Source organism: Ammospiza nelsoni, chromosome 13, assembly GCF_027579445.1.
Source record: "Ammospiza nelsoni isolate bAmmNel1 chromosome 13, bAmmNel1.pri, whole genome shotgun sequence".
In the NCBI taxonomy this organism is placed as follows: Eukaryota; Metazoa; Chordata; class Aves; order Passeriformes; family Passerellidae; genus Ammospiza; species Ammospiza nelsoni.
Genome location: NC_080645.1, coordinates 17,819,707 through 17,844,050, shown reverse-complemented (window position 1 = coordinate 17,844,050; position 24,344 = coordinate 17,819,707). Strand labels below are relative to the sequence as shown.

The 24,344-nt window shown below is 41.0% G+C and overlaps 1 protein-coding gene across 1 annotated transcript in view; it reads right to left on the bottom strand.

The window, feature by feature from the left end:
• The window catches only part of PLCG2 (phospholipase C gamma 2), a 55,835-nt gene extending 34,344 nt beyond the window's left edge, over window positions 1–21,491 (bottom strand). The window contains exons 1-5 of the mRNA XM_059481538.1: window positions 21,387–21,491; window positions 17,669–17,902; window positions 5,081–5,221; window positions 2,463–2,556; window positions 1,282–1,329 (exon numbers count right to left, since the gene is read on the bottom strand). Of these exons, the coding sequence (XP_059337521.1) occupies window positions 1,282–1,329; window positions 2,463–2,556; window positions 5,081–5,221; window positions 17,669–17,864 (479 nt within the window). The 5' untranslated portion in view covers window positions 17,865–17,902; window positions 21,387–21,491. The remainder of the gene's footprint in view (window positions 1–1,281; window positions 1,330–2,462; window positions 2,557–5,080; window positions 5,222–17,668; window positions 17,903–21,386) is intronic.
• Between the last annotated feature and the right edge of the window lie 2,853 nt (window positions 21,492–24,344).

Here is a 24,344-nt window from a genome sequence, read left to right as displayed (position 1 = left end):
GCACAAGCCATTTCCTCTGGCCAGACAAGGGCAAGAGAAAACAAAGAGCTGGATTTCATTACCACTGGAAAAAAATCAACCTGTGGAACAGGACTTGCCTGGTAGCCTTACAATTAACCTTCCTAAAAATCCCAGCTCTGAACACAACAGACCTCAGTCCAAACTCCTATCCTGAATTTTTCTAAAAGCATGAATCATCTAGGAAGAGAAGTGCAAGTCTTCTTGATCCCAACCAAGCTGCCTTGTACCAATAAAACAATCGTAAAGCAACAAATGAAACCCCTTCAGCAGACACCTACTGTCAGCCACAGCTGCTCCATCCTAACATTTGCTTTTGCTTTATGAACCCCAACAACACACCCCCATTGCAGGGGTAGTTCTGAAAATGCATCGAGGGTAAAGTCAATGCCCAGTAGAGGATGGGACTGTGGCCAGCTGGGGAAACACAACTCTGAAACGGGGTCTCAGCTCAGCCTGCACAGTGCCACAGGCTGTCTGCACAAAGGTGTCATTTCCTGCAATACCACAGCCTCAGCCACACGGTGAAACACCTCACTGCAGTTTGCTTTTGGGAAAAGGTGTACACAACAGGGAAAGCATGAGCTTTTCTACACTGATTTGTACTTATTAATAAAATGCATGTTCCAGACAAAGAGAAAAAACATGGTGAAACGATAACACAGAAGGGAGGAAAAGCTAACATTCTTCTCAGTGCCACACAATTTCTGGCAACTCTAAGGAGAGGTGTGCAGCTGAATTCATTTTTTAAAATGTCTCCTTTGTGTGTAAAAGCTACAAAGCCACATCACAGATGGACCTGAAAGAAGCTACTGAAACCCAAACACATGAAGCCACACATCACACTGGGAGCTAGAACCCCTGGGTCCTTGAGAAGCACCAGGTCAGAGGTGATTGTTTGGCTTTGGTCCATCCAAATACAAGGCAGAGACATGCCCATGGCCAGGCAGTTGCCAGCCAAGCTGAATCCCTAAAATAACACCTTGCTCATTCTGGCAAAGTAATTCTAGGCTAAAATTTAAAATACTTAGCTGTCATCATTTCTTTCCTCGTTATACCATGTACATAAACTTGAGGAAATGCTATGAACACATTGTATTTAGCAAAAGGCAAAACTCAAGTTGCTAAAGCAAAGGCAAATGCCATTTGCAGGGATCTCATACTCCACATTTTGGACAATGAATTCTTTATTTCTTTTCATTCCATGTTAGAATCTGCAACAAAAAGTCACTAAAAAATCTGGAAAAAGACAGAATTTCTTACCTATTTTTTCTAGTTTGATCAACAGAATAGATCTGCTTTCTCAGCCAGCTTGTAGAAGAGGGAGAAAAAAAATTTAAGAATTATAAAGAATATACAGCCAATGAAATTTCAAAATCTATAGACAAAACTCAATAGAAATACTTAAAGGTCTTAAGAGTCATCTCTTTTAGCAAAGCAAAAACATTACCAGTGCAGCATTCAAGGATCCAGCCAGTTTTTTTAACCACATTTGTAAATATGTACTTTGCTGCATTTTACAGTCACATAAACAACACAGGAAGGGGAAGGGTGGGCAGGACAGAAAAGAATGAGTAACCAGAAGCTGTAAAAAAGTAAGAGGATAAAGTGAGCCAAAACTTCAGCTAATCTAAACTGGAGTAACTCCATAAAGTCAATGATTTCTGCCAGATTTATCTTTGAGCTGTTGGCTCAAATATCTGTTAGATGCATAAAAATTAAAAACTAGCGGGAAGGGAGAGGGTTTTAAGGAATTTTAAAGAAAATCCTCATTGCAGTGCATGTCAGTTTTAGATGCACAGTAAAATACTTTTAGTTCCACCAATAATAAATAAATACATATACAATTTTGATCTAAGAGATTACTGCACTGCTAAGCTGATCTAGAGCCTCAATAGGAATTACTCTTGTTTGACAACACCAGTGTCAAGGGCACAGTTTGGTCAGGGAGCAAGTAAGGGCAGAGCATATCTGCAGTAACAGCAGTGATGGAAAGCAATGGGGTATGGAGACATACTGGAAATACTGAAATTCTGAATCCTTGTCCACAGAACTGGCAATCTGAGCCTGAGCAGTTTCACACACAACATCCTCTAAAGGACAAAGGTGCAGTTTCACCTTCATATGGCTGACTTTTGAATTTTCCAAGAAGCCAACACACAAACACCAGCTGCTCTTGTGACCTCATGAAGAGATTTTGTTTTGGGTGCACAGAACAAGGTGAATGGCAAGTTCACATTACTGTATGAAGCAGAGTGTGACTCCAGAGCACCTATGTAGCAAAACAGACATTGAGAATTTCCATGTGAGGTTTCAGTGTCCTACACTAACTGGAAAGTGTTCTTAGTGTAATTGGCAAGCACCACTTGTTGAACCTTAAAAATTTCATTCAGATTTTCCTCTTTCAATTCCCAGTCTCACAAGCTGAAAATATTACCACATACCTCTCTGTGATTGCAGGTGTGGGAGCACTCATGACCTCTTGATACAAGATATTCAAGCCACACAACCATTTATCAGTATCATCTTTAGAGTCAGCTGAAAAAAACAATATGATATGGTACAGCAAAGCAAAATCAACACAAAACCAAGACATAACTTGTTTAGATAAACCCTAGTATACAAAGTTGCTGATAACCTTCCTCTTTGATAAATCTCATTGTATTGCTTCACGTTGCTACTAATAAAGCTAATAAAAAACAGTGTAAGTTTGGGGTTAGGTAAGCTCTGACAAAAAATACTTCCTTTTAGAAGACTTTTATCAGAGTAGGAAAGTTTCAATATTTCAGCAAAAACACTATAAAACTACTGAGCTCTTGTAGTAACACAAACAAAATTCATTCTCTTATCTTCTGTCTCCAAAGTGGCAAAAGCCCAGGATCCGGATCAGAGCAATGTGAAGGACACAGGGAAAAGAACTCAGTGCTGCTATGGCATTAAGCTGGTTCATTATATTCCCAGCAATTTACAACAAAATTACAATATACTGGCTTTTGACATAATCACCTTCTATTTATCTTAACCATGCCTCTCAACACAGATCGTTCCAGACTAAATTTTGGCAAGACAAACAGTAAGGGAGCAATGTACAAAATTGGTGTAGTGTATATAACACATTTTAATACAAGTCAAAAAAGGTCTAAAATTCCTTATGTGGCTTAGCTAGAAGCCAGGCACATCTTCCTCCCTGCCCTGCAAATTAGTATATCACTGTTTTGTTTTGTTTAAAATTTAGTTTGCCTTTCCAATTCCCAAACCAGAAGAGTCCTCATCATTTATCATGATTGCATTTGGTAATTCTTCAGCCCAACAGAAGGAAGATGAGGAACTGCTTGCTGGGCACAGCTTTCCCTAGGAAATACCAGCTAAGCTGCAATAACCTTGCATGAGATGTGATTTTTACAGCCCTCAGCTGGGCAAAGTCCATTTGATTTAGCAGGCTGGCTCTGAAATTGCATGAAGGCATTCTTCAATTAAACCAGCTCTGAAAAATTATTTTCACTCAGGAGCTGAAATCTTTTATCAGCTTTCAAAGCAAACAAGTTTCTCAAAAGGTGAAGATTGCATTTCATTTAAACATACTTTCAAACAATGCTTTATACCCCAAGGATGAAACTGGAGCCCAGCCTCAGCTCCCCATTGAAATGTTTTTCAATTAGTTACAATTTTGGAAAGAACACCCACCACCACTGCCAAACCAATTCTTCTCCCAAGACAATTCTGCCCCTTATGACAGCCACCATTCCCTCAAGGAACAATTCTTTTATATTGTTTTAAGGAACCACCACAAAGCCCTTCAGCAAGGAAAAGGATTTCCCCTGAACTGAAAGTTATGTCATGTTGTTCTGCAGTTCAGCATTACAGCAACAGCTCATGGTACCAAGTGTTTTCAAAGCATTGGCAGAGGCCTGGTTTGAGAACTGCCATGGGGAGGGACCGCAGGAGCTGTCAGAGGAAATCAAGCTGAACTCCCTGCACGTAAGCACAGCCATGTACTCAAAATTTTCACAGACTTCAGTCAACAATGGTAAAACTTATTTAAAAACCTCTAAGAAAGGACGAGTCTTTCATTTCAAAAGCATCTGACTGCAAAAAACTTGTATTCTAGTACTGCAATCTATAAGAAATTCATCACATAAACAATTAAAAACAAAAGGTGTCAGTATTTAAATACTTACAAAGCACTCCCCTCTTGTCACATTAAGATTTTGCAATTAAGTTAAAGATTTAAATGGAGAAGCATGTTCATGCTCAGGACAGAGAGAACTGCAACTCCAAATAAATTGTCTGTATGGTTCTAGACCAAGGACCCACTACAAACCTTTTAGAAAATAAATCTCTTAGTAAATTCCACTAGTTAGAAATTGTATTCAGCCTCTACTGTAAAATCTTTGGTCTCTTTCATTTCAAAATCTTTAGGTTTGTAACCCTGGATAATGTTGCCTGCAATAAAAAGTGTTCCAACCCTTTCTATAGATACAGGGTACAAATTCCATTTGTTTCACAAGATCTCTAAATTTATCACTTTCCAATTTTATTTATGGTCTCCTAGTACTTATTTAGAAGAGGGTTAGTATTATTAGGTGACATGCACACAAATAGCCCAAACTAAAATTTCATTTTTCCAAATTAGTCTGCAATTGCCCATAGGCGATAGGAAAATCTCTGTGATACAGCTGTTTATGGCTACTACGTCCAAAATAATTTTGGCCAGACCAAAAGCGTTAGGACAATATTCTGGCCACACTGAATAGCTGTCCTTAAAGAGGGCAACGTTACCTCTGCCGTCAGTGCTGAAAACCTTACTGGAGTTATTTTACCTTGCTAGAAAAATCAGAAATGACACTTGCATGACACACCACTGGGAAGTGAAACATTCCAAGTGCAGCAGGTCACAGACAAGAAGGGCTGAGTAAAAGGTCTGGCTCCAGATTTTAAGTATCTGGTGCGCTCCTGAACTACAGAAGTTAAAACCACAGTATTCTGTGCATTCCTGTTCCATCAATGTGTTAGATTTGTTCAATCAGTAACCTTAAAGAAGAAAGAAAAAAGATAAAAGTACCTGCTAAACTTAAGGTGTTGAGGACAAACTGGGTTCCATAAAAAACAGTAAAGCAGTGTTCTTCTCTGTGCCTTGCTTTGCAACGTTCAAAGTCCTTTGAATTCTTTCCTGGGCGAATTTCTTTTATTTCCATCAGATCCACTGAAAGGAAACAACATTCAGTCAGTACAACTGCAGAGCATGAAATGCTAGGACAGATAACTCAAAGTATGTAAACACATAGAAAATAGCTATATATGTAAAAATGTAGATCTGTATTGGACAAGAAATGCAAATTATGCCAGCTTTCAATCCATAAATCCACAAATAAATAATAACGGATAATAGTAGAAAAGGACCAGAAGAAGAAAAATAACATGTCATATTTTTATTACTTCACTGTCTCTAATTTTCCATGGACAAGGTGCATATACACAGCCCTTTGGGTCACAGAAGATGTGATTTCACAAATGGCATTAACTCTAACCAAGTAATTTCCCAATTGCCATGAAAACTGTTCAGAAACAAAAAAGAAAATATACAATTCTACCTTACCCACCTAAACCATCCACATAAATCTTACACAGCTAACCTTGTCAGCTAGTACAGTCGCTGGTACTTTCAAGGAAAATATTTGAAGTAGGAATATAAAGAGAAAATCAAGCTTAATAATTAAAATGTTTGTGAGTTTTCTGATGGCCAGCTCCAGAGCGATCTGTGTTATTTAACATAACCTGTTGTATCACTTTCACCTCTCAGCTCTCCAGAGAACACAGGTATGCACTGGAGCACAGCAGAATGGGAACCCTGCACAAGCACACACTCCCCCAAGCCAGCTCCCTGTTTTCAAACCCGTGCTACAGGGCCTGCAGAACAGGAGGGAGACAGCACTGAAATAGAAATATGTGTGCTCTCAAGATAAGATACTTATTAGAAAACTGAGGAAGTGGTTTTGCTCTGCCTGTGGACCAGAGAAATAAACAGCTCTTTCCACTTCTGGACAGTCTTGACTTACAAGCTACAGGACGAAGTGTGAACAAAACCATTTCATGGCTGCTCTCAAAATGTGTTTATCAGACCGAGCAAGATCCAAGGAAAACAGCTGAGGGTTTCTGTCCCTGCATTTAAGAATGCCACAATATAAACCCCCTGTTTTAAATGAGCACCTCATCAGTAACAGAAGACCTTAAGAACATAATGAAACAGCAGCTCTGCTGCCAGACACGGATGAGCTGAACAACAGCAAAGCTTCCACCTGTGTAACGCTGCATTTCTATGATACCAACATGGACAGACAAGCAAGGAAGTGTTTCAACAAAATCCTGATAACAAAACATTAAAACATTAATTCATCTTGGAACTTCTTATTCTCTGCAAAGTATCCCAGGCCAAACTTCTACCAGACACTCCTTTCTCACAGTCATTAAACAACTTACACTATGAAAATGAGACCTCAAAGGTTAATCTGAACTAATTATAGGATACAAGCATCTTTCTTACGTGATTTTTTCCAAGAATCATTATTCTCAAGGTAGAGGTTTTAATGTCTCAGCCTCCCTCTCAAACCACAAAAACATCTCCTAAGATCTGCATGTCTGATTGGTGAAGACCCCTAAATTTAGATGCGAACTTCTAAAATAAGTTTACACTGTGCCTATAAATGACCAGGAACCAAAAGCTCCTAATGATGACTCTGATCTCCTTACCATTCAGAGTCTCACGTGGATCCCTAAAGATGTATCCAAATTACCATCCTAAACGTCACCATCTAAAAAAGCTGATCTTACACCATGAATTTACATTAATATCAACAGAGAAGAATCAGAAAGCAGAGACAGAAATACCCAGATGGAGAGGGGAGGAGGTTGCATGGCTGCAGTAAATGGCACAGACTGCACACCGGGCTGCCTCATTCCAATCATTGGCAACCCCAGTCACCTCTTCTCTTTCCCTTCACCCAACAAATCCCTGCTGAAAAACACAGTCTTAACTTCAAAGTGAATCATACCTTTCCTTTCAGACTCCTTTAAATCCACACACATGAACAACACAACAATAGGCCCTCTCAAAGTACAAACTAGAAGCAGCGATAAAAGAGATTTCACAACCTGCATTGCTGTTGTCATTTCCAGGGGCTCTTACCTCACACTGACCTCTGAAATAAACACACAAACTTACCCAATGTCTCCCCTCAGTTACACACTCACTACAGTCCTTCTCCTTGCACTACAGCCTTTCAACCCCACCATCCCCTTCTCCTGCATGAACCTATGTGTATATACAGAGTGGCACAAGGATTTCTGTAGGCACAGACATGTTATTGCTTCTCCAACTGGTTTTTCAGAAAAGGTTTCACTATACCCTAATTGCTAAACATTCAGTAAGTAGAGGAATGGTTCAGCAAGAGAACAAAACTGAGTGAAAGAGAGGAGAAAGAAATATTTATATTAAAAAACTTAAATTCAAAATTTAGCATCCCTATTATTTTCAGGCAATATATTCTATATATCCTACAAAATTTGGGCAAGATATCATTACATTTCCTTAGAAAATAAATGAAACAGGTACAAAACACAAGTTTTGTTAAACATTCTTTAGATTTTTACAGAAATAAAGATGTAATGCACATTATAGTTTCAAAAAATTAATAGAAAATACATGTATGACTTTTAACGACATTTCATAGTGTTGGTTAGGATATATTACTCTACATTATTGAAAGAAAAGCCAATGTAGAGGATCAAAGGGAAAAAGAGAAATATGAATGCAAAGCATTAATTCTGGTCTTGCACTAAGCTCTGTGTCCTTCACAGGATGCCCAGTAACTCCAGAATGGCTGATTCCAACTATACCAAGAAAGGAGCAGGCCAGGAAAAGCTGCAGCATGTTTCAGACTCAGATTAGTAAATCAACTGCACCAACGTAGTTGTTACACAGTTACTGTGAACTTTTTTAACAGCACAATCTGTCACTGAACAATTAAAATGTAATTTCATACCTATGCCAGAACTGCAGGCACAACACTTCAGACACTATCTTTGTACTGCTTTGAAGTACTGGAGCTTTCCTCCTTCTCAATCCCACATGCAAACTGCAGAGCCATATCCTGCCCTGGCTTCACAGACACGTATTCCTGGGGCCTGATACTCCCAAAAAAAGCACAAACCTGGACAGATACACCTTGCACAGTCAAACCAAATCCAATACACTTGCAGGTGCAATTTCCACAAGAAAGGTGAGAGAAGATTAAAACATTTCCTAAGGAAACATGAATCAAAGTAGAGAAATTGACTCACATCCAGCAAGACAAGGAGAGCACTCCCCCAGCACAGCCAGTCCCCAGCCAAACAGTTTATAAAAGTCTAGTGCCACTCTAAAACCCACAATTAGTTTACAGTTCGTCCATCTCTTTATGTGACTATTTCCCCAGGTTGAAGGGATCTCCTTAGCAGCCTCATCAGTCACGGATTGATTCTGACAACTCCCTCAAGAGGCTCTTAAGGAGACCAGACTCCAAGGCACCTTCAATTACCACACTGTCTCAGGCTCTGATCTGGATGTGCATTTGAGGCAGTTCAGAGCCTGAGGCTGCCAAACTTCAGCTCCTGCTGCTGTGTTTGGCAAATCAGCAAATCCAATGGATCCTTACACTACTACATTGATACTTTCCCAATGCTGCACAGATGAATTGCTCAGTGCCTTCCAGGGCACCTGACAGAGCTCTTGACTGCCATGAACTTAACAATAAACTTTTGATCCTCAACATCTCCACTGATCTCCATTCAAATAACCCAGCAGCAATCATGTTCAGCCACACACTTGCAGGTACAAATTCCTGTTACATTTCCTGCAGTCACACTTGGAGGTAGATGGTAAAACAGAACCTGCATTTCACTACAGCAGGTGTTGTGCAAGCTGAGGGGAAGACATAATACAAGATAACCAAAGGTAGAAAACTAATGTCAAGAGGAGAACTGGGAAAAAAACACAACAGTGTGCTACACAGCAATTTAAAGAGAGAAGTTCTGGCTCTGTCTGCCACAATGGTCATCCACCAGTCACCTCTGGGTGGGAACAGAACCATCCAGCACCTGAACAGACAGGTGGGTTGGGGAACAGACCCTGCTGAAAAAAAACCAGCCACTGCCACCAGCAGAGCACCTTCTGTGGGCTGGAAATGTCCATCTAAATTCACTGGAGGAAGGCAAATTTGCAAGAACACCTTTGGTCAATGTTAGCCTGGACCATCAGGCTGTTTGCATGTAAATGCATGGGTCAAAAAACCTTAGAGGTTGTCAACCCATCAAGGTACCCTTGATAGAAAAGTCTACATTAACAGTGTAAAAGTTTACCTGAATCTGCCATTAAGGACTACAGAGTTCTGTGAGATAACATTCCTGATTAAAAAGCCCAGATTCCCCAGGAGTCCTTCAGTGTCTGGGGCCACAAATGGTGCTCAGCTCAAAACTCAGTCATGTACTTAATGAACGAAAAGGAAAAGCCTACAGAGAGTGTCAGAGTAGGCTTACAGAGTCAGATATCGTGCTGTGAGCGTTATTTCAGTAAGTCTCAAGAAAACTTAAGGGAAACTACTGGTAATGTTTTGAAGAAGAAAATAAGAGACTCTCATCACCCAAGATGTGTGCACCAAGACATGAGCTGGTCATTCTCTCTATGAATACAATTGCATTTTCATGTGTATATATGTATAGTAATATTCTGCACTCAGAACCAGATATTTTTTTCCAAAAATTTGCATTACAAAATATTCCAAAGTAGATTTCATTTTAGAAAGTGAGAAACTGCCCACTGCAACAGAGGCTGTGTGCAAATGAGTGCCCAGTGAATGAAGAAAGCCTTTAGTAGCCTTTTGCAAATGTACTTCATGGTGGTTAGTGAGGACAATGGCTCTGCTCTCACTTCTGCAGAATTAAATATTAACTACCCAAGGTGTGTTTTAACAGCCTCTTTTTTTTCAGAGCAGCAATGAAACACAAATTCTCTGTGACTCTAGAGGGAACAAGGTGAGGCTTCTCTTGGAGGACAAAGTCACAAGAAAGCAGAAATGTCCTGCAGCATGGCAGCCCAGATGTGGCAGGGACAGTAATTCAGCTCATATAAACAGAGAAGTTTACTGAGACATTCAGCAGCCCAAGGAAGTCATTAGAGATCAGCCACAAAACTTCTGAAAACACAGTTACAAGGATGAAACCTGAGAGACAGTGTGGTGCACCTTGAGAAAGCACCCATGAGTACCTTTCCAGGGGTCCCCTGGGGATTTAGCTGAGTGACTGACATCAGGTTTAGAGAAGTGCACCTTTTAAACCCGCAGCGTTTTACATAATCAGGTCACACAGAGCTGGCATGTACAGTAACAACAAATTACTGCTAAATTCATAACTTCTCACAGTACAGCATCATGTTACAGTGCTTCCCAGTTTGAGCTCTGAATTCAAGGGGCTGTACACCTGGCTACCGTTTTCATATTAAAAATTAAAGGGCATCTCCACAAAATGACATAAGAATAGAGTAAAATTTATATATGTGCTCATAAAAGTTTACATTCTGCTCCATCCAACAAAACAAAACAAAAATGTTGGTATATAAACCTAACTGGGAAAAGGATGGAGTACCTACATCTCACACTCACTTTGATCAACCAGCTCAGGGGTGCTGAGGTCTGTGCAGTTCATTCCATCCCTGTTTTGCTGGCTGGCCATGACAGGAAGTCTGGTCGTTGTAAGTTAGCATCAGACATTGCAGAACTGAGCTGCTAAAGGGAAGACATTATTTGAAAGGAGCTAGAGGCTACACATGTTCATTTTTTCATTTGACCACAGAAACCAAGCTCCATGTACTCAGCTGAAGACTTACACAAAGATCCCCTGGCTAACAACTGAAATACAGCCATTTCAAAACACACCAAAAAAAGGTAAATTTGAATGCTCCTTTGTGAAGCTACTCCAAAAAGAGCAAGTAGTGAATTCACTTTGCAATGACATATTGTTCTTTAACAGTATGCAGAATACAGAAAGCCAATGACAAAACAGAGACTCGGGGTTTTCAATTTGAGTTAAGTTTATTTATTACTTTAAGTCTGAAACAGTAAGGAAATTCAGACAAAAATTCTGCTAGCAGTAAGGAAAACAAAGGTGCCTACTAGAAATCAGCAAGATCAAGTCCAGTATTCAAGCCAAATTAAGCACTCATTTCATACTCCTCACCAGAATACATAGATGCTCATCAGTTCTCCCAGACAGGGAGAGATCTGTAAATATTTATACCATCTTCTCCAATGGGAGGGGAAAAAAGCTTTCCACCACAGAAGAAATTTACATTGATATTAACAATTCTACTAAATAAATTACTCAGCTGTTTAACACATAGAAAAAAAAATCAATGTTTAAGAATGTGAGCCACATGCATGAAGACACTCTTAGGTGTTAGTTTTTGAAGTTCCCCAATGTATCTGAAAGCCAAAAGGATGCACAGCATAAAAATGTGCTCTCTCTTTGGCAGTCGTTTTAGCAAAGATTTTAAAAACAACATTATCAAAATTTAATTTCAAGGCAAAGATGCTGCTGGATACAATTCACAAAATAAAACAAAGATAAAAAACCCTAAGCCTTGTTAGGTAGAACAGCACTGCCTGTGGCAAAACACAGAAGGTTACCATTAAATTAAACTGCAGATCCCTGCTTTTCCCCTCACCCTGTCAGCTCAATGTGGCCTGACCTGGTGCTGGTATCTACAGGACTCTATTACAGATGCACAGCTCCTATAATGAGCTTTGATCATTAAATATCCAGGTGCAACATTTGGCAGAAATTAGTGATTCCTGCTTGGCAGTGTAACAAAGTCTGAAAGCACAGGACAATCTTACAGAGCAGCTCCCACAGGTTCTAATTCTACTTTTAACATGAATTTACTGCAGCTGATTTTAGTCTTCACACTCCCTTTACCTGTGAAACATGAAAATTCAAGTTCATTCTATGTCTGGGTTTTTTAATCATGTTCTAGAGGACAAATTCTGTAAAATCTCCCCTGTTCAGCAGGGAAGAAAATCTCAAGTGAACTTAACACTTGATAACACTTTTCTGTAGTTTAAATGAAAAATTGGTAATGCTAAATGACTTTGAGATGGCAAATTTATTTTAAAATGGGCATTTTTTTTTTTTACCAACTCTGGAAAAATATTATTACACATAAAAACTAGAGCAGTGAGACAATGTGAAAAGAGCAGTTCACATTAATTCTAAAATAACATGTTATGCATTGTCAAACATGGGTTTCTGTTATAAATGGGAAAAAGACACAAGATAGTCTCATTGCATTAATAAAGGTCTGGGCTGCAGAAAATAGAAATGGCTGCTATTGCACCATGGTGTGTCACGAGCATCAAAAGCTCCAATTTAAGCACAGCCTTTATTCCCCTGCTTCATAATTCTGCAATTACATTGACATGATGCCTGCATCTCTGCCACTCCCCAGTCCAGGTACTTCATCCTCTGAGAAAGTTTTCAGAATAAATTAATACTAACATTTCTCTTCCCACCTTATCTACACCCTGACCTCTCACTCTGCATACAGAAAGAGCAGTTTCACAGCTGATATATGACATTTTCTAACTATGGCCCTCTGATGCTTTAAACCTATTTCTTGTTATGAGCTTGCACAACTAAATTGTCACTAGATATTTTTATTATGGGATCTTTTGCAATAAATAAAGAACATGAAAAAAACATGAAAAGGTTGTCTTTCTTTTCTAAAAAATAAGGGATTAAAATATGGTTTATATAATTTTACAAAAGCAGGTCACCTCTTCATATTAAAAAAAAATCCTAAGTATTCAAAAACAGAGAAATCATCTTCAGTCCTCAAATAGAATGTTCCTTGAAATGAGCATGCTTGTATTACAGAGAATCACACACTTGCACATTCAAGGATGGCACCACAGATTTCTGAGAGTATAAATTCTCCTGGCTGTGAATCATCCCTTCACTCAAGGGATTCTTGGAAGAATATGCAGAAACTCACACATTTTCCAGTGACTAATCCAACTCTAGTCACCCAGAGCTTTCCCTTAATAATTGTCCTGAAAGCACTTTGCATCTGAGAAAGAATGGAATACCCATAATGGATCAGCTTCCTGGAGATTTGCACTTCACCACCTGCTTGCTCTACAAAAGCTTAAATATCCTAACTTTGGGGCTTAATTTATTCATGTGCATATAAATGCTGTACCACAATTTGGGAGTTTGGAATGTGCTCTCAGACAGCAAAGCCCAGGTGTCAGCCACAGAGCCGCGTGTCTCAGCAGGGTCCTGGCTATTACTGCGACCTGCGGGTCGCTGCTGGTGAGAGAGAGACGGTGAATCTTGTTTCTTGAATCAGAAGGCTTGATTTATTAATATATGATATAATACATTATAGTTATACTAATAGAATATAGAGAGAGGTTTGCAGAGCTGCTAGCTAAGCTAAGAAGAGATAGAAAAGAATCTACAACAAAGTTGTGTTCAAGGACTCAGTCCCCTAGCTTGCACTGGTGATTGGCTCTTAATTATAAACATAGAAAATGAGCCAATCAAGGTGTTCCTGTTGCATTCCACAGCAGCTGATAATAATTGTTTACCTTCTCTTCGGGGGCCTCTGGCCTCCCGAAGACGCAGAAATCTGAAAGAAAGGATTTCTGTGGAGAAATGTCTGCGACACCTGGCAAACCCTGCCCTCCCTTGGCCACCTCTCCCTTCCCCTCTGCCTGTCACTGCAGTCCCAGGGCGCACAACACCCCCAGGGACACTCTGAGGTGGGCAGAACCACCCAGGGTGTGTGTGACCCATCCAGACCCACAGCCAGCTGCAAAGGTTAAACACACAAAAATACCCAGCAGAACCATCAGAGCCGACACACTGCACCAGACCATGCTGGCAGCTGCAGTTACCCACCCAGGATGCAGGGATTGACTTCTGCAGGAAAAGGGTCCCTTACAAATTAAACAAGCAAATCAAATCCCTCTGTACAAGGAAACCAAACTTTTCTTCTCTCATGCAAAAATAAGTTAATCCTCTCAAATGCCTGTCTGGGTACACAAGTGAGACTAACCTTGGAATTCAACTGCTAAATACTGGGCTGTGAAAACATCACCTCAAATTTATGTCGTGCACAGTCAGAAATACAGTGCCTCTTGATCTACTGTTGAAATAGCATATCCTTCTCTAAAGGACACAACCAACCTGTGTTCTTGCATTTAGGGGAAAATACAGAGGTTTCTCCCCAGTTCCTTTCTGTTAGAAATTCCTTTTGTATACAGCAACTCAAGTCTCTCAAAAGGTCAATGTAAAAGCTCCAGTACTTGGACACTGTGTGATCTGAACCACACAATGAAGACAAGGATTGTTTAAACCAGATTTCCTAGCCTTTGTAAATTCTCACTTCTTACCACCCCAAAGGCCTGGATCTAGGAAGAGTTTTCTGAAGTTTCTCATCCAGAGAAACACATCTGCACTGAGCAGGAAATATCCTTAATTTTAGCAACTCTTTCACTCTATTCTAAACAGATATGCGGGCAGGTTTTCAACAAAAGGGGCCTTTTATGAGCAATGCAATTTAAAATACACAGTAGTGCCACATTTGGGCCCATGGGGCTGTGTAAATATTTATATAAGCATAGCTAATCCTACATCTCTCCCCTGCTCCGGTCAATTTATTCCAGAATAAGAGTAGCTGCCTTTTTGTTATTGTGAGGCTTAACTTAAATCATTTCCAAAACAATATTAACCAAACTTGGAAAAGGTCATTGTAATAATTATAATCAACTCTGGCTTAGAGGAATTTGAGTGTTCTTCAAACATTTACAGTCCATCAGCAAGAAAATCAGCACTATGACATCCAAAATTCACAACACAACACAGGACTCTGTCTTTGCTATCTATTAGCAGCCTATTTTTGTGTCCCAAAGTTAAACTCTCCTCACTCTCTGATTTAGAAACACAAACCCATAGCAGATGCTAACATTGAGTTTTCTGCCTTCTGTAAAGAGCAGTTGCCAAACTTGAGTTAAAATAGCACACATGGAACAGGAAACCATCTTAACTTTCCCACTCATATTGAATATTAATTGGTTCTGGACTGACACACATGCAAACAGCAACCATTAAGATCATATCATGAATATTAGATTTTGTACAGCCTAAGTATATGAATATATTATAATACTTGAGATGATAATTCTCTGCCCTAAACTACTTTTAAAAAAAAGTCAAGAAACAAAAACATGGGTTTTATTTGTCACAAAGTCAATACAGTCTACCAGCATATACATTCATATTCAAGAGGCTACTCCATTCAATTCTCAAATAGCAAAGCTTCAAATCCATCATTTTTCCACTTTTCAAGCAAAAAGAAAGCCTGAGTCTCAGTCAAAAGAAGCAACAGCAACACACAAATAACTAACTAACTAAATAAAATACTTCCTTCCTCTTCAGCACAAACTCTGTCAGCAAGCTAAAACTGCAGTGACTTTCATTTCTAGCAGACCAGATATGGTTCATGGTGAGTTGGAGCAATTGTTCATATCATGTTCTGGAACAATACCTGAAAATTACAGCTTGTTGGGGCAGATTCATTGCTTTTAAAGCCAATAAAACAACATTTTACATATCTGTGCTTTAGACTAGGCCATATTTTCAGACCTGAAGTTCCCAGCGTTACACACGTCACTGAAGTGTTGCTCAATTTCAGAAACTGCTACAGCACTGCAATTCTTGTGGAGAGGCAGATGGCTTTTGGGTAAGTCATGGATCTCGAGCAATATTCCCTGTTCCAGCCTGGATCTGGAAACAAGTCATTCCCCTGCAGGATCACCCAGGTTTAAGAGTCAAACTACAATATTCACCTTCTTTCAAAAGCATTAAAATCCATGCACGGAGCAAACTAATTAATTTATTATTATTTATTATTACACAAACACACACCAGCCATGGAAAGCTTTGATAAAAGGTGATTACAAGACAGGACTGAAAAAGTTGACCCAAAATCTGGAATGCACAGTCTGTTCAGCTTGAAATTTGTCCCCTCTGTGCAAATGGCTACAGCAAAACCTCAACACACACTCAGAGATTGGTTTGGCCAGAGGACTCTGAGGTCTCCTCCCCTCACTGAGTGGTCATTTTCTGCTCTGTTTTAATCTTATTGCTCTGTGTGTAAACCCCAGGCTTTATTTGCTAAACAATATTCAAGCACTACTCTCATAACTGAATTCTACACGCCCTCCCAGGACTTCTTTTTTGGCATGGTACCAGCAATACACTTGTACTTGCATTCACACACATCATTATAGAGAGGATAATTACCCTCATTTGTCACATAAGAAATTGGGGCAATGAAAGATTATGATCCAGAGTACCTGTTAATTGGGTGTCCAGCCCTGTTTGCTTTTCTCCAGAATACTGAATATGACCATATTTTCACCACCAATGATAAAAACATCCTCCCAGACAACCACTCTTTTACTTCCACTATATCACATTTCCAGCTGCAGGTCCAGTCTCCACAAGGAATGAGACAGGAACCAATGGAAACAGTAGCAGAGATTTAATACTTTTAAGTCAGGAGCATGAAGAGAAACTGCTCAGACAATCTCAAAATCATGCTGTCTTTCCAACCTTACAGACCAATGGATTTTTAACTTACCGTGTATTCACCAAAAAAACCAAAACCTTCTAAAAATCCACACCTCAACAGACCAATAAATTATTCTGGTATTTCAGACGAACTATTCAATTCCTTTCTTGAGGACAAAGACAATTTAGCAGCTGTAGAGTAAAATCATTACACCACCCTGAGCTGCACAAATCACAGAAATCCCAGGCTGAGCTTTCCTGGCATCAGCTGTGTTCGTAAGAACTGAGGATTAGTCTCACTTTATTCTTCTATTCTAGTTTTTGCAGCCCTATCTAGCCTTACATTCCCCTTCTATTTCCTGACCTTGTTATAAATAATGGGTTTAGTCAGTTCCAATACCAACTAAAGAGACAATACCAAATCAGGGCCTCGAAACCACCTCGTGTCTCACACCTTCATCCTCCCAAGCCATTGGTACTTTCCAACAATGATCCTAAATAATGACTTCCATCCTGAGACAGCAAATTGCCCAAGAATATCAAATTGTGAATTAATTCAGTTTCCTTGTATTTGAAGGCATTTGGTTGGTTCTTTTTTTTTTTTTTTTTTTTTTTTTTTTTTTTTTTTTTTTTTTGGAGAGTAGTGGTAAAGAATAATTACTCACTTGAATTTATAAAACATGATAGAAAACAGTCTGTCAATTCAGAGAACACAAACACCATGATATTCAAAGACTAAAACTTGAAGAACAAGGCTAAGGATAAAAGCATGTTAATCATATTTAAGTAGTGTTAGATACCCAAAAAATGAGCTGTAGAAGATTCTTTGTCTACATTACAACAATTCAAAATATTCTAAGCAAATTACCAAACTTTTTCAGCCAAAATCTTCATAATGTTAATAAAAGTCTCGTTAAATTAATATTTGACAAGTACATCAATTTATTAGTAACTCCAAATTCAGGTGCACATTGCAAATACTCACAGAAACCTTCAATCTTGTCAGCTGTCTTGCTCCATGCCACCTGCCTGGTTTCCATTATCACCTGAATAGTCCTCCTTTCTGGGCTGCTCTTCTTAAGACTGAATATTGTCATAACAGTTCCCAGTTCCAAGGTCCTTTTGATCTGGCTTTTCTCATACTCAGGCATCACTCCATAGTCTATAGTCTTTCTGGGCATTTTTTCTTTTTAATCAAACTTTTATGGTCTTCAGTGTCCTGAAGAGAGAAAATACAAGGACGAAAAGGGAGAAAATTCAGTATTTAAAACAGCATTTTCATTTCTTTAAAGAACACATTTATGCAGTTAGATTCCTTACAGAGTCCTGCCCATGCAAATGCAAGGCAGGTACACGGCCGACATTAACTCTTGCTGGTTTATCCTGCAAGGAGGTACAAACAGCCTCACAGAGGGCAGGGCCAGCAGCATCAGCTTGTGTCAATTCTTGCACTCTGTTAGAATTAGATGACTCCTCATGAGAATGTAAAGCAGGTAACTGTCCTTTTGAGAACTGGAGTGAAGGGAAAACATGAGTAATACAAACACAAAGTGCTGGCAACATCTAAACATCGGTTTTTGCACTTTTAAAACTTCATGGCTCTGTTTCTCCTACACAGTCTGTCTTTTCTTCCCCACATGTTGGTGGCAGATATTTGTGTGCGTACACTTGGGACACATCTTGGCACAGAACAGCCAAAAGGGGGCTGTGTACAGAGCAGATCTCTGGTCTCCCACATCACTGCACCGAACAGCTAATTACAATCCTGATCACTCCTCAGTGAGGTTATTTACCAACAGGATGGTCTGCAAGCTGCTCCGGCACCCATGAACGCGCGGCATTGTCACACAAGCCGCAGGGGTTGCTGTCACACAGCTCCCAGCCATCCCCTCAGCCCGATCCCCGAGCAGGACAGCTTTGAAGCAGCTCTGTGCATGCAGCACCAGCCACGGCTCCCCTCTGCTTCTCTTCCTCTCTGCTCAGGCCACTGCTCCCCATCACAGGCAGTTTCAGTTTCCGTGTTCATGGCTAATTCGACCGTGGCACTTCTCGCTTCCCCTTCGAGACTCCTGGCAGCCCTCGCCCCCTCACCCGCGCGTCGCTGTCTCCTGAGTGCCCTGTGCTGCTCCCTCTCATCACCAGCACTCAATTGCCTTTCACCGCCGTGTCTCAGCTGCTTCAGGAGCCATCTCCCCGACTCTGAAGCTGCCCGGTGCAATCTTTCCAATCCCTTTTTGAATTCTACCACTTCAATAAACACTTTTTTTTTTTTTTTTGCAAGTTAACAGAGAAGCCACAAGAGTCCCTTCTTACCTCTACATTGCCAATCGTGAGCTTGAAGTGCTCTACAGCAGGATGTAGAGCACATGGTTTGCAAAACATAGACATCATTTAGTGTTTCATATTGCCTTGTTACAGTAATAAAAAAATGGAGTATTCTTTCCTTATACTACTGAAAAAATTTATGTATCCCAATTCTACAGCTGGGAGGGAGTGAACAACTTTGAAGTAATGTAAGCAAAAATTTATTATTTTCTTTTAGCCATAATGTAACGGGTCCTCTTAGACTACCTGAAAATAATCAGATAATCATTTAAATTATGACAAGACTGCACCTAAAAAGACAGCCATGGTCATCTTGCTACAATGATTTGTTAAAATAAGAAATGAAAGGAGGGAAATATAAACAATTAAATTAAAATCTTTGAACAATGTCTGTTTTCTAATTAAAAAAAACAGAAACCCAGTCTTCTCACTTTGCTCTTTTCATTAAGAATCAGAATAAAACAAATAAGCTGTGATCTGGGACAAGGATTAAGCATTTGTGCAACACCACACTGAATAACAAAAAACTGAACTTTTAAATGAGTATAGTTTTCAAGAGGTGATAAAAAACACATCAGCTCTGCCTTTTACAGTACAAGGTATGGCTGTTAAATGAAATATGATGTAGGAAAACAAGACAAGAAGTTTCTAAGTACAGCTATTTAATAAAGGGCAATGCACTAGGTTTTTTGAGAGATAACTCCCTTAGTACAAAGGAACTGCCTCTCAGAGGTGGCTTCTTAAGCAGTTTCTGTTGAATATAATATACTGTACTTCCCCTTTTAAAGGAGCTCTTTCTCCCAAAACCAGAGAGAACAGTGGATTTAATCTAACTTAACTCCTAAGTCACAAGCCAAGTTTTTGACTTAAGGTGGAAAGAATATTGCAATATTTGATCAGCCTAACTGACCACTCCTAGACTGTTCTGGCTACCTGTTCCACTTTAAGAGTAACATCACAGAAAGCTGCCTAATAGTAAAAGAACTAACAAAGTCCTTGGATAAGACCTTCAAACATCAGGAATTGTCTTACACAGGTGCCCCCCAGCCTTTCTGACACCCATCACTGCACAACAACTTGAATTAACAATCTTTCTACCCATTCATGCAGCAGAATTCTGTGATGACCTCCATCAGCCCATTACCTGCATGCCTCCAACCCAGCAGAGTGTGAACTACAAGATGCTGTGTGTAACAGAAGCATCACTGATCCTCTGCTGAAAAGTTACTTAAGCCTCAGTTGAAAAGATCCAGCACCACTTAGAGGACTCAGCAAGTGAGTTAATAATCATCAAAACACACTACAAGCTCCAGCTTGGACACAGACATGATATTTCCCTCTGACTGTAGGAATTACAGGAGCTAAAATTTGAAGGTGCCCTGTACCATAAGAAAAACTTGGATCACTTATTACTGTTTGTGTAAGACCTGTTCTGATAGGTTTCAATTGAAAAGACTGACTGATCTGGACTAAAAAGTCTGAAAGACACACTGCAAGTAACCAAGTGAACATGGACATTAAAAAAAATCCAAATTCTATTTAATCTGTCCTGTCCACTTAGTTTTATTTTGTTTACTTCAGACTTCAACGAACAAGCCTTCCTTAGCAAAAGACTGGTGTATAGCCTGTAACTCTCTTCATGATAACACAGAGAGGAAAAACTAGAAAAGGCAAGCTAAAAACACACCAGCTAGCAAAGAATAGCTCAGATAACCACTGATGGATCCACAGTCTAATTTCACCCACATGACACAGCAGGTGCTTTCCAGACACACAAAGTTAACCAAGAAGTGCAGTCCAAAGTTTGTCTCTGGTCAATTTCTAAATTTTCCCATGTGCTCTGGGCATTGCAAAAAGTTTGTTGCATCCTCGGCCCGGAGCTGTGCCTTTGGATTGGGGACATCACCTCGCCGGATGGATCCGCACCAGTGACACCAGCGCAGAACCACAGCAGTAATAATTAATAACGATCGATGCACGGCCCTTGCGATGCAGCTGCTGCCCGCAAAGCCCTGCAGGACGAGCAGGGGAGCGGAACCGCCGCACGACGGTGCCCACCTGCCGGGGCAAGCCGAGCCCTGAGCCCGGGCAGGGCCGCGCACGGCCGGGCTGCTGTCAGGCACTGCCACACTGCCGAGGTTTCCTTCCTTCTTCTCCGCCAGCCTGGGCTACGGCGGGGCCCGGCCGGACACAAGGTGCGGGGCGGCGGGGCCACTTCAGGGAGCCCCCAGACTCCCTTGTCCGCTCCAGCCCAAGTGCCCGCCGCGCTCTGGCACGACCGTCCCTCACCCTCCGCTGTACGGACCCCGCGCATCGCCCGCCTGCCCTCCCCAGAGCCTCCCTCCCGCCGGGGCCGCCCCGCCCCAGCCCCGCGGCACCTGCTGCTGCTGCTGCTGCTCCGCCGGGCCGCCCTCACCTGCGCGGCGGCGGCGGGGGCTCCGTGCGGCGGCGGGGCAGGGGCAGTGCCGGCGCTGCCGTCCCGCTGCTCCCGCGGCGCCTCTCGGGGCTCCGCTTCTGCCGTCACCGGGAAGGGGCGGCGCCACCCGGCCTGACCCCGCGGCCACCCCGGGCGCCCGTGGCGCGGGCTGCCCTCAGCCCCGGGGCACCGGCCCTGCCCTCAGCCCCGGGGCTTCCCGCGTCCTCCTCAGCGCCGGAGCGGGGCCGGGATCCCTCGGGATTCCTCGCCCCGTGCCGGGGCTGCTGTCGAGGCGAGCCCCTGTCCCCCCAGGGCCCCGTGCCCACAGCCGGCCCCTGAGGCGCGGTGTCCCCCTGCCAGGGCGGGCTGTCCCGCCGCTCCGAGATGATGTTCTGCCCGTCTGAGAAGGGTGGTTGAGCCTTAAGAAAAGGCAGTACGGCTTCACTGTCGCTGGAATTATCTTGTCAAGTTTTTGACACAAAGTGATCCACTACAGTTGTGTCACACGTCAGTTTCAGAGTGGCAATGCTAAAAGTATTTCCATGATTGGGATTCAGAAGAATAGTGGTAGGAAGACATCCTGCTTGCAGGTCAAGCCGTGGTTCAACCATTCGACTTAATGTATTGGTCTTGCCTGAGACCAATTTGATAAATCTGGGGAAAACTCCTACCCCCATAGGCAGGATGACAAGGTCATCACAGGGAACAAGTCATGCCAGTTCAGCAGACACCAAAATAAGTGCCCAGAAACCAAAACTCGGGATGCCACAGCATTTCCAGGGAAGATCTTGGCCGTTTCTGCAAGGGCTGTGCCATATTACAATGGCAGGTCCTGTATTCCAAATGCTAATTCCCAAACACAGACCTTAAGTTTCACAGAAGTAATTCTTCATCTCCCCTCCTTCCAGTACTGGTGGCTGGCACAATGAAGTGAAAAGCACAGGTCTTTTAACAGATTAATCTACTCTATTGAGAGGAAAAATAGTTTTCCATAATTTCAGTCAACATTATAAATAATTTAACAGTAATCAAACATTAATTTATACTTTCCTATATATGCAGAAACTACTGAAACAAAATGATACCTGCAATGAGGTTCTGTACCAAATGCCACCAAAAATACTCCCTAGCTACACAAGAGGAGAAGAAAACATCAATTGTGTCCAGCTCTTCTCTAGGAGCAATTTGGGAAACTCTTCTCAAAAGCAAGCTAACAAGCCTTTATCACACTCAAAAGTACCAAAGGGTTTCAAATAAATATGACCTATCAGAAAAGAACTGAAGAACACATTCAAAATATGCCACCACAAAAGGAAGAAAAGTCTGAAAGCCAATACCTGGGAAAGGTGTGGTTCATTTTAAATGCAAAACAAAGAAATTATCATTGCAATCTTATCACTGTTGCTATTCTGTGAAGACTTTTCACATTTTTCCAGAAGTCTGTTTATAAAGTGTGACTTCACTACAAATTCCCATAACAACATCTAGCAGGAGCCATGGTAGTAAATTAATAAGAATAGCAGAATAATTGTTAATCACACTATGGTGTCTCTGCCATACATTATTTTTAGTCTTCATCTTTAAAGTCTTCAATGTTTCGTATTGAAGCTGCCTTTGAAATTATGTGAACAGTGGCAAGAAGCAAGAGCCAAGCAGTCAATTTCCTCAACATCCATTCACACCTCAGAGAGCTGAAGGGTGCAGGTGATCCTGGGCATTTTACAAGCAGGAGATGGCAGTATTCACTTAATGTCAGATCCTGGAGTCTTCCAAGAGAGCGAATCCAAGTTTCAGCAAATAGCAGCCCCAGCAGCCCCTCCTGGTTCTGCTTCACTTGGCCAGGTACCAACAGTCTCCTCACCAGTCATGTGGTACAGCTTCAGCACAGGAACCACCCTTGAACAGCCCAGAAGCCACACAGGCACAGAGCTGCTCATCTTGATGGTATTTAGAGCTGTGCTGCAGGAGTTAAAACACTGCTGCAAAGGAAAACTTTGGTCTGGACATACTTGTGGTTGTGCCTCATTGGTGTTTTGGAAGGACAAATAAAACCTACCCATTCCCAACATTTCTTGCATGACCTTAGACTTACCTGAGAAAATGCTCTTAAAGCTGAAGAGTTGTTATATAGCTAGAGAAAATATGTGTCTTGAAGAGAGTCATAGATGCAGTGGGGATCATAACAGTGAATCCTAAAAATTGCTGGGTGTAACAAAATCTCAGATGGAGTAAGCAATCCTTAAAACCAAACCAATAAAAGAGTAACTCTTAGAAACACCAGCTGTTACTCAGGACATTCACTAGACCTGAAATAAGAGTACTTAGACTTCCTCACAATCCCAACAGATTTATTATCAGAATCAGCAGCTCTGCCATCCAACAACCAAACCTCAAAAGTGAGAACTTCCAGGCAGACAACATAATTACCTGTAAGAATTATGGATTTCATAGTCACAGATAACCACCAGGTGACATCTACAGTCCTTTTTTGTAGGAAAAAAAAAAACTGTAGAGCTTTTTTCTCTGAGGAAAATATATGATGAGGACAGGTGGGGGAAAATTAGGTCTCTGAGTTGAAGAATCGGCCCCCGCAAAGCCTGTGTGTTTAAAAAGAAGGTTAACCACTAGAATTAAATCTTCCTTCCTTTATTCTTTTTTCTTTTCATTTTAACTTCCTTCTTAAAAAAATTAAATACCCCTTGAGTTGTTAAAATATCACATTTTATAGTATAAGATCTGAAAGGCAAGTTTTTCATCTAGAGTATAGTTTTACATTTTGGTCATAAATCCCTCAGAAAAGGAATTTATAGTGTTCATGCTGACACTCTCTTAATTACAGCATTGAAAAGTTGAACCCTGTCTTATATTTGGTAATGAAGTGTTGATTGCTTCCCCTGAAGAATAAAGTAAGGCATGAAAG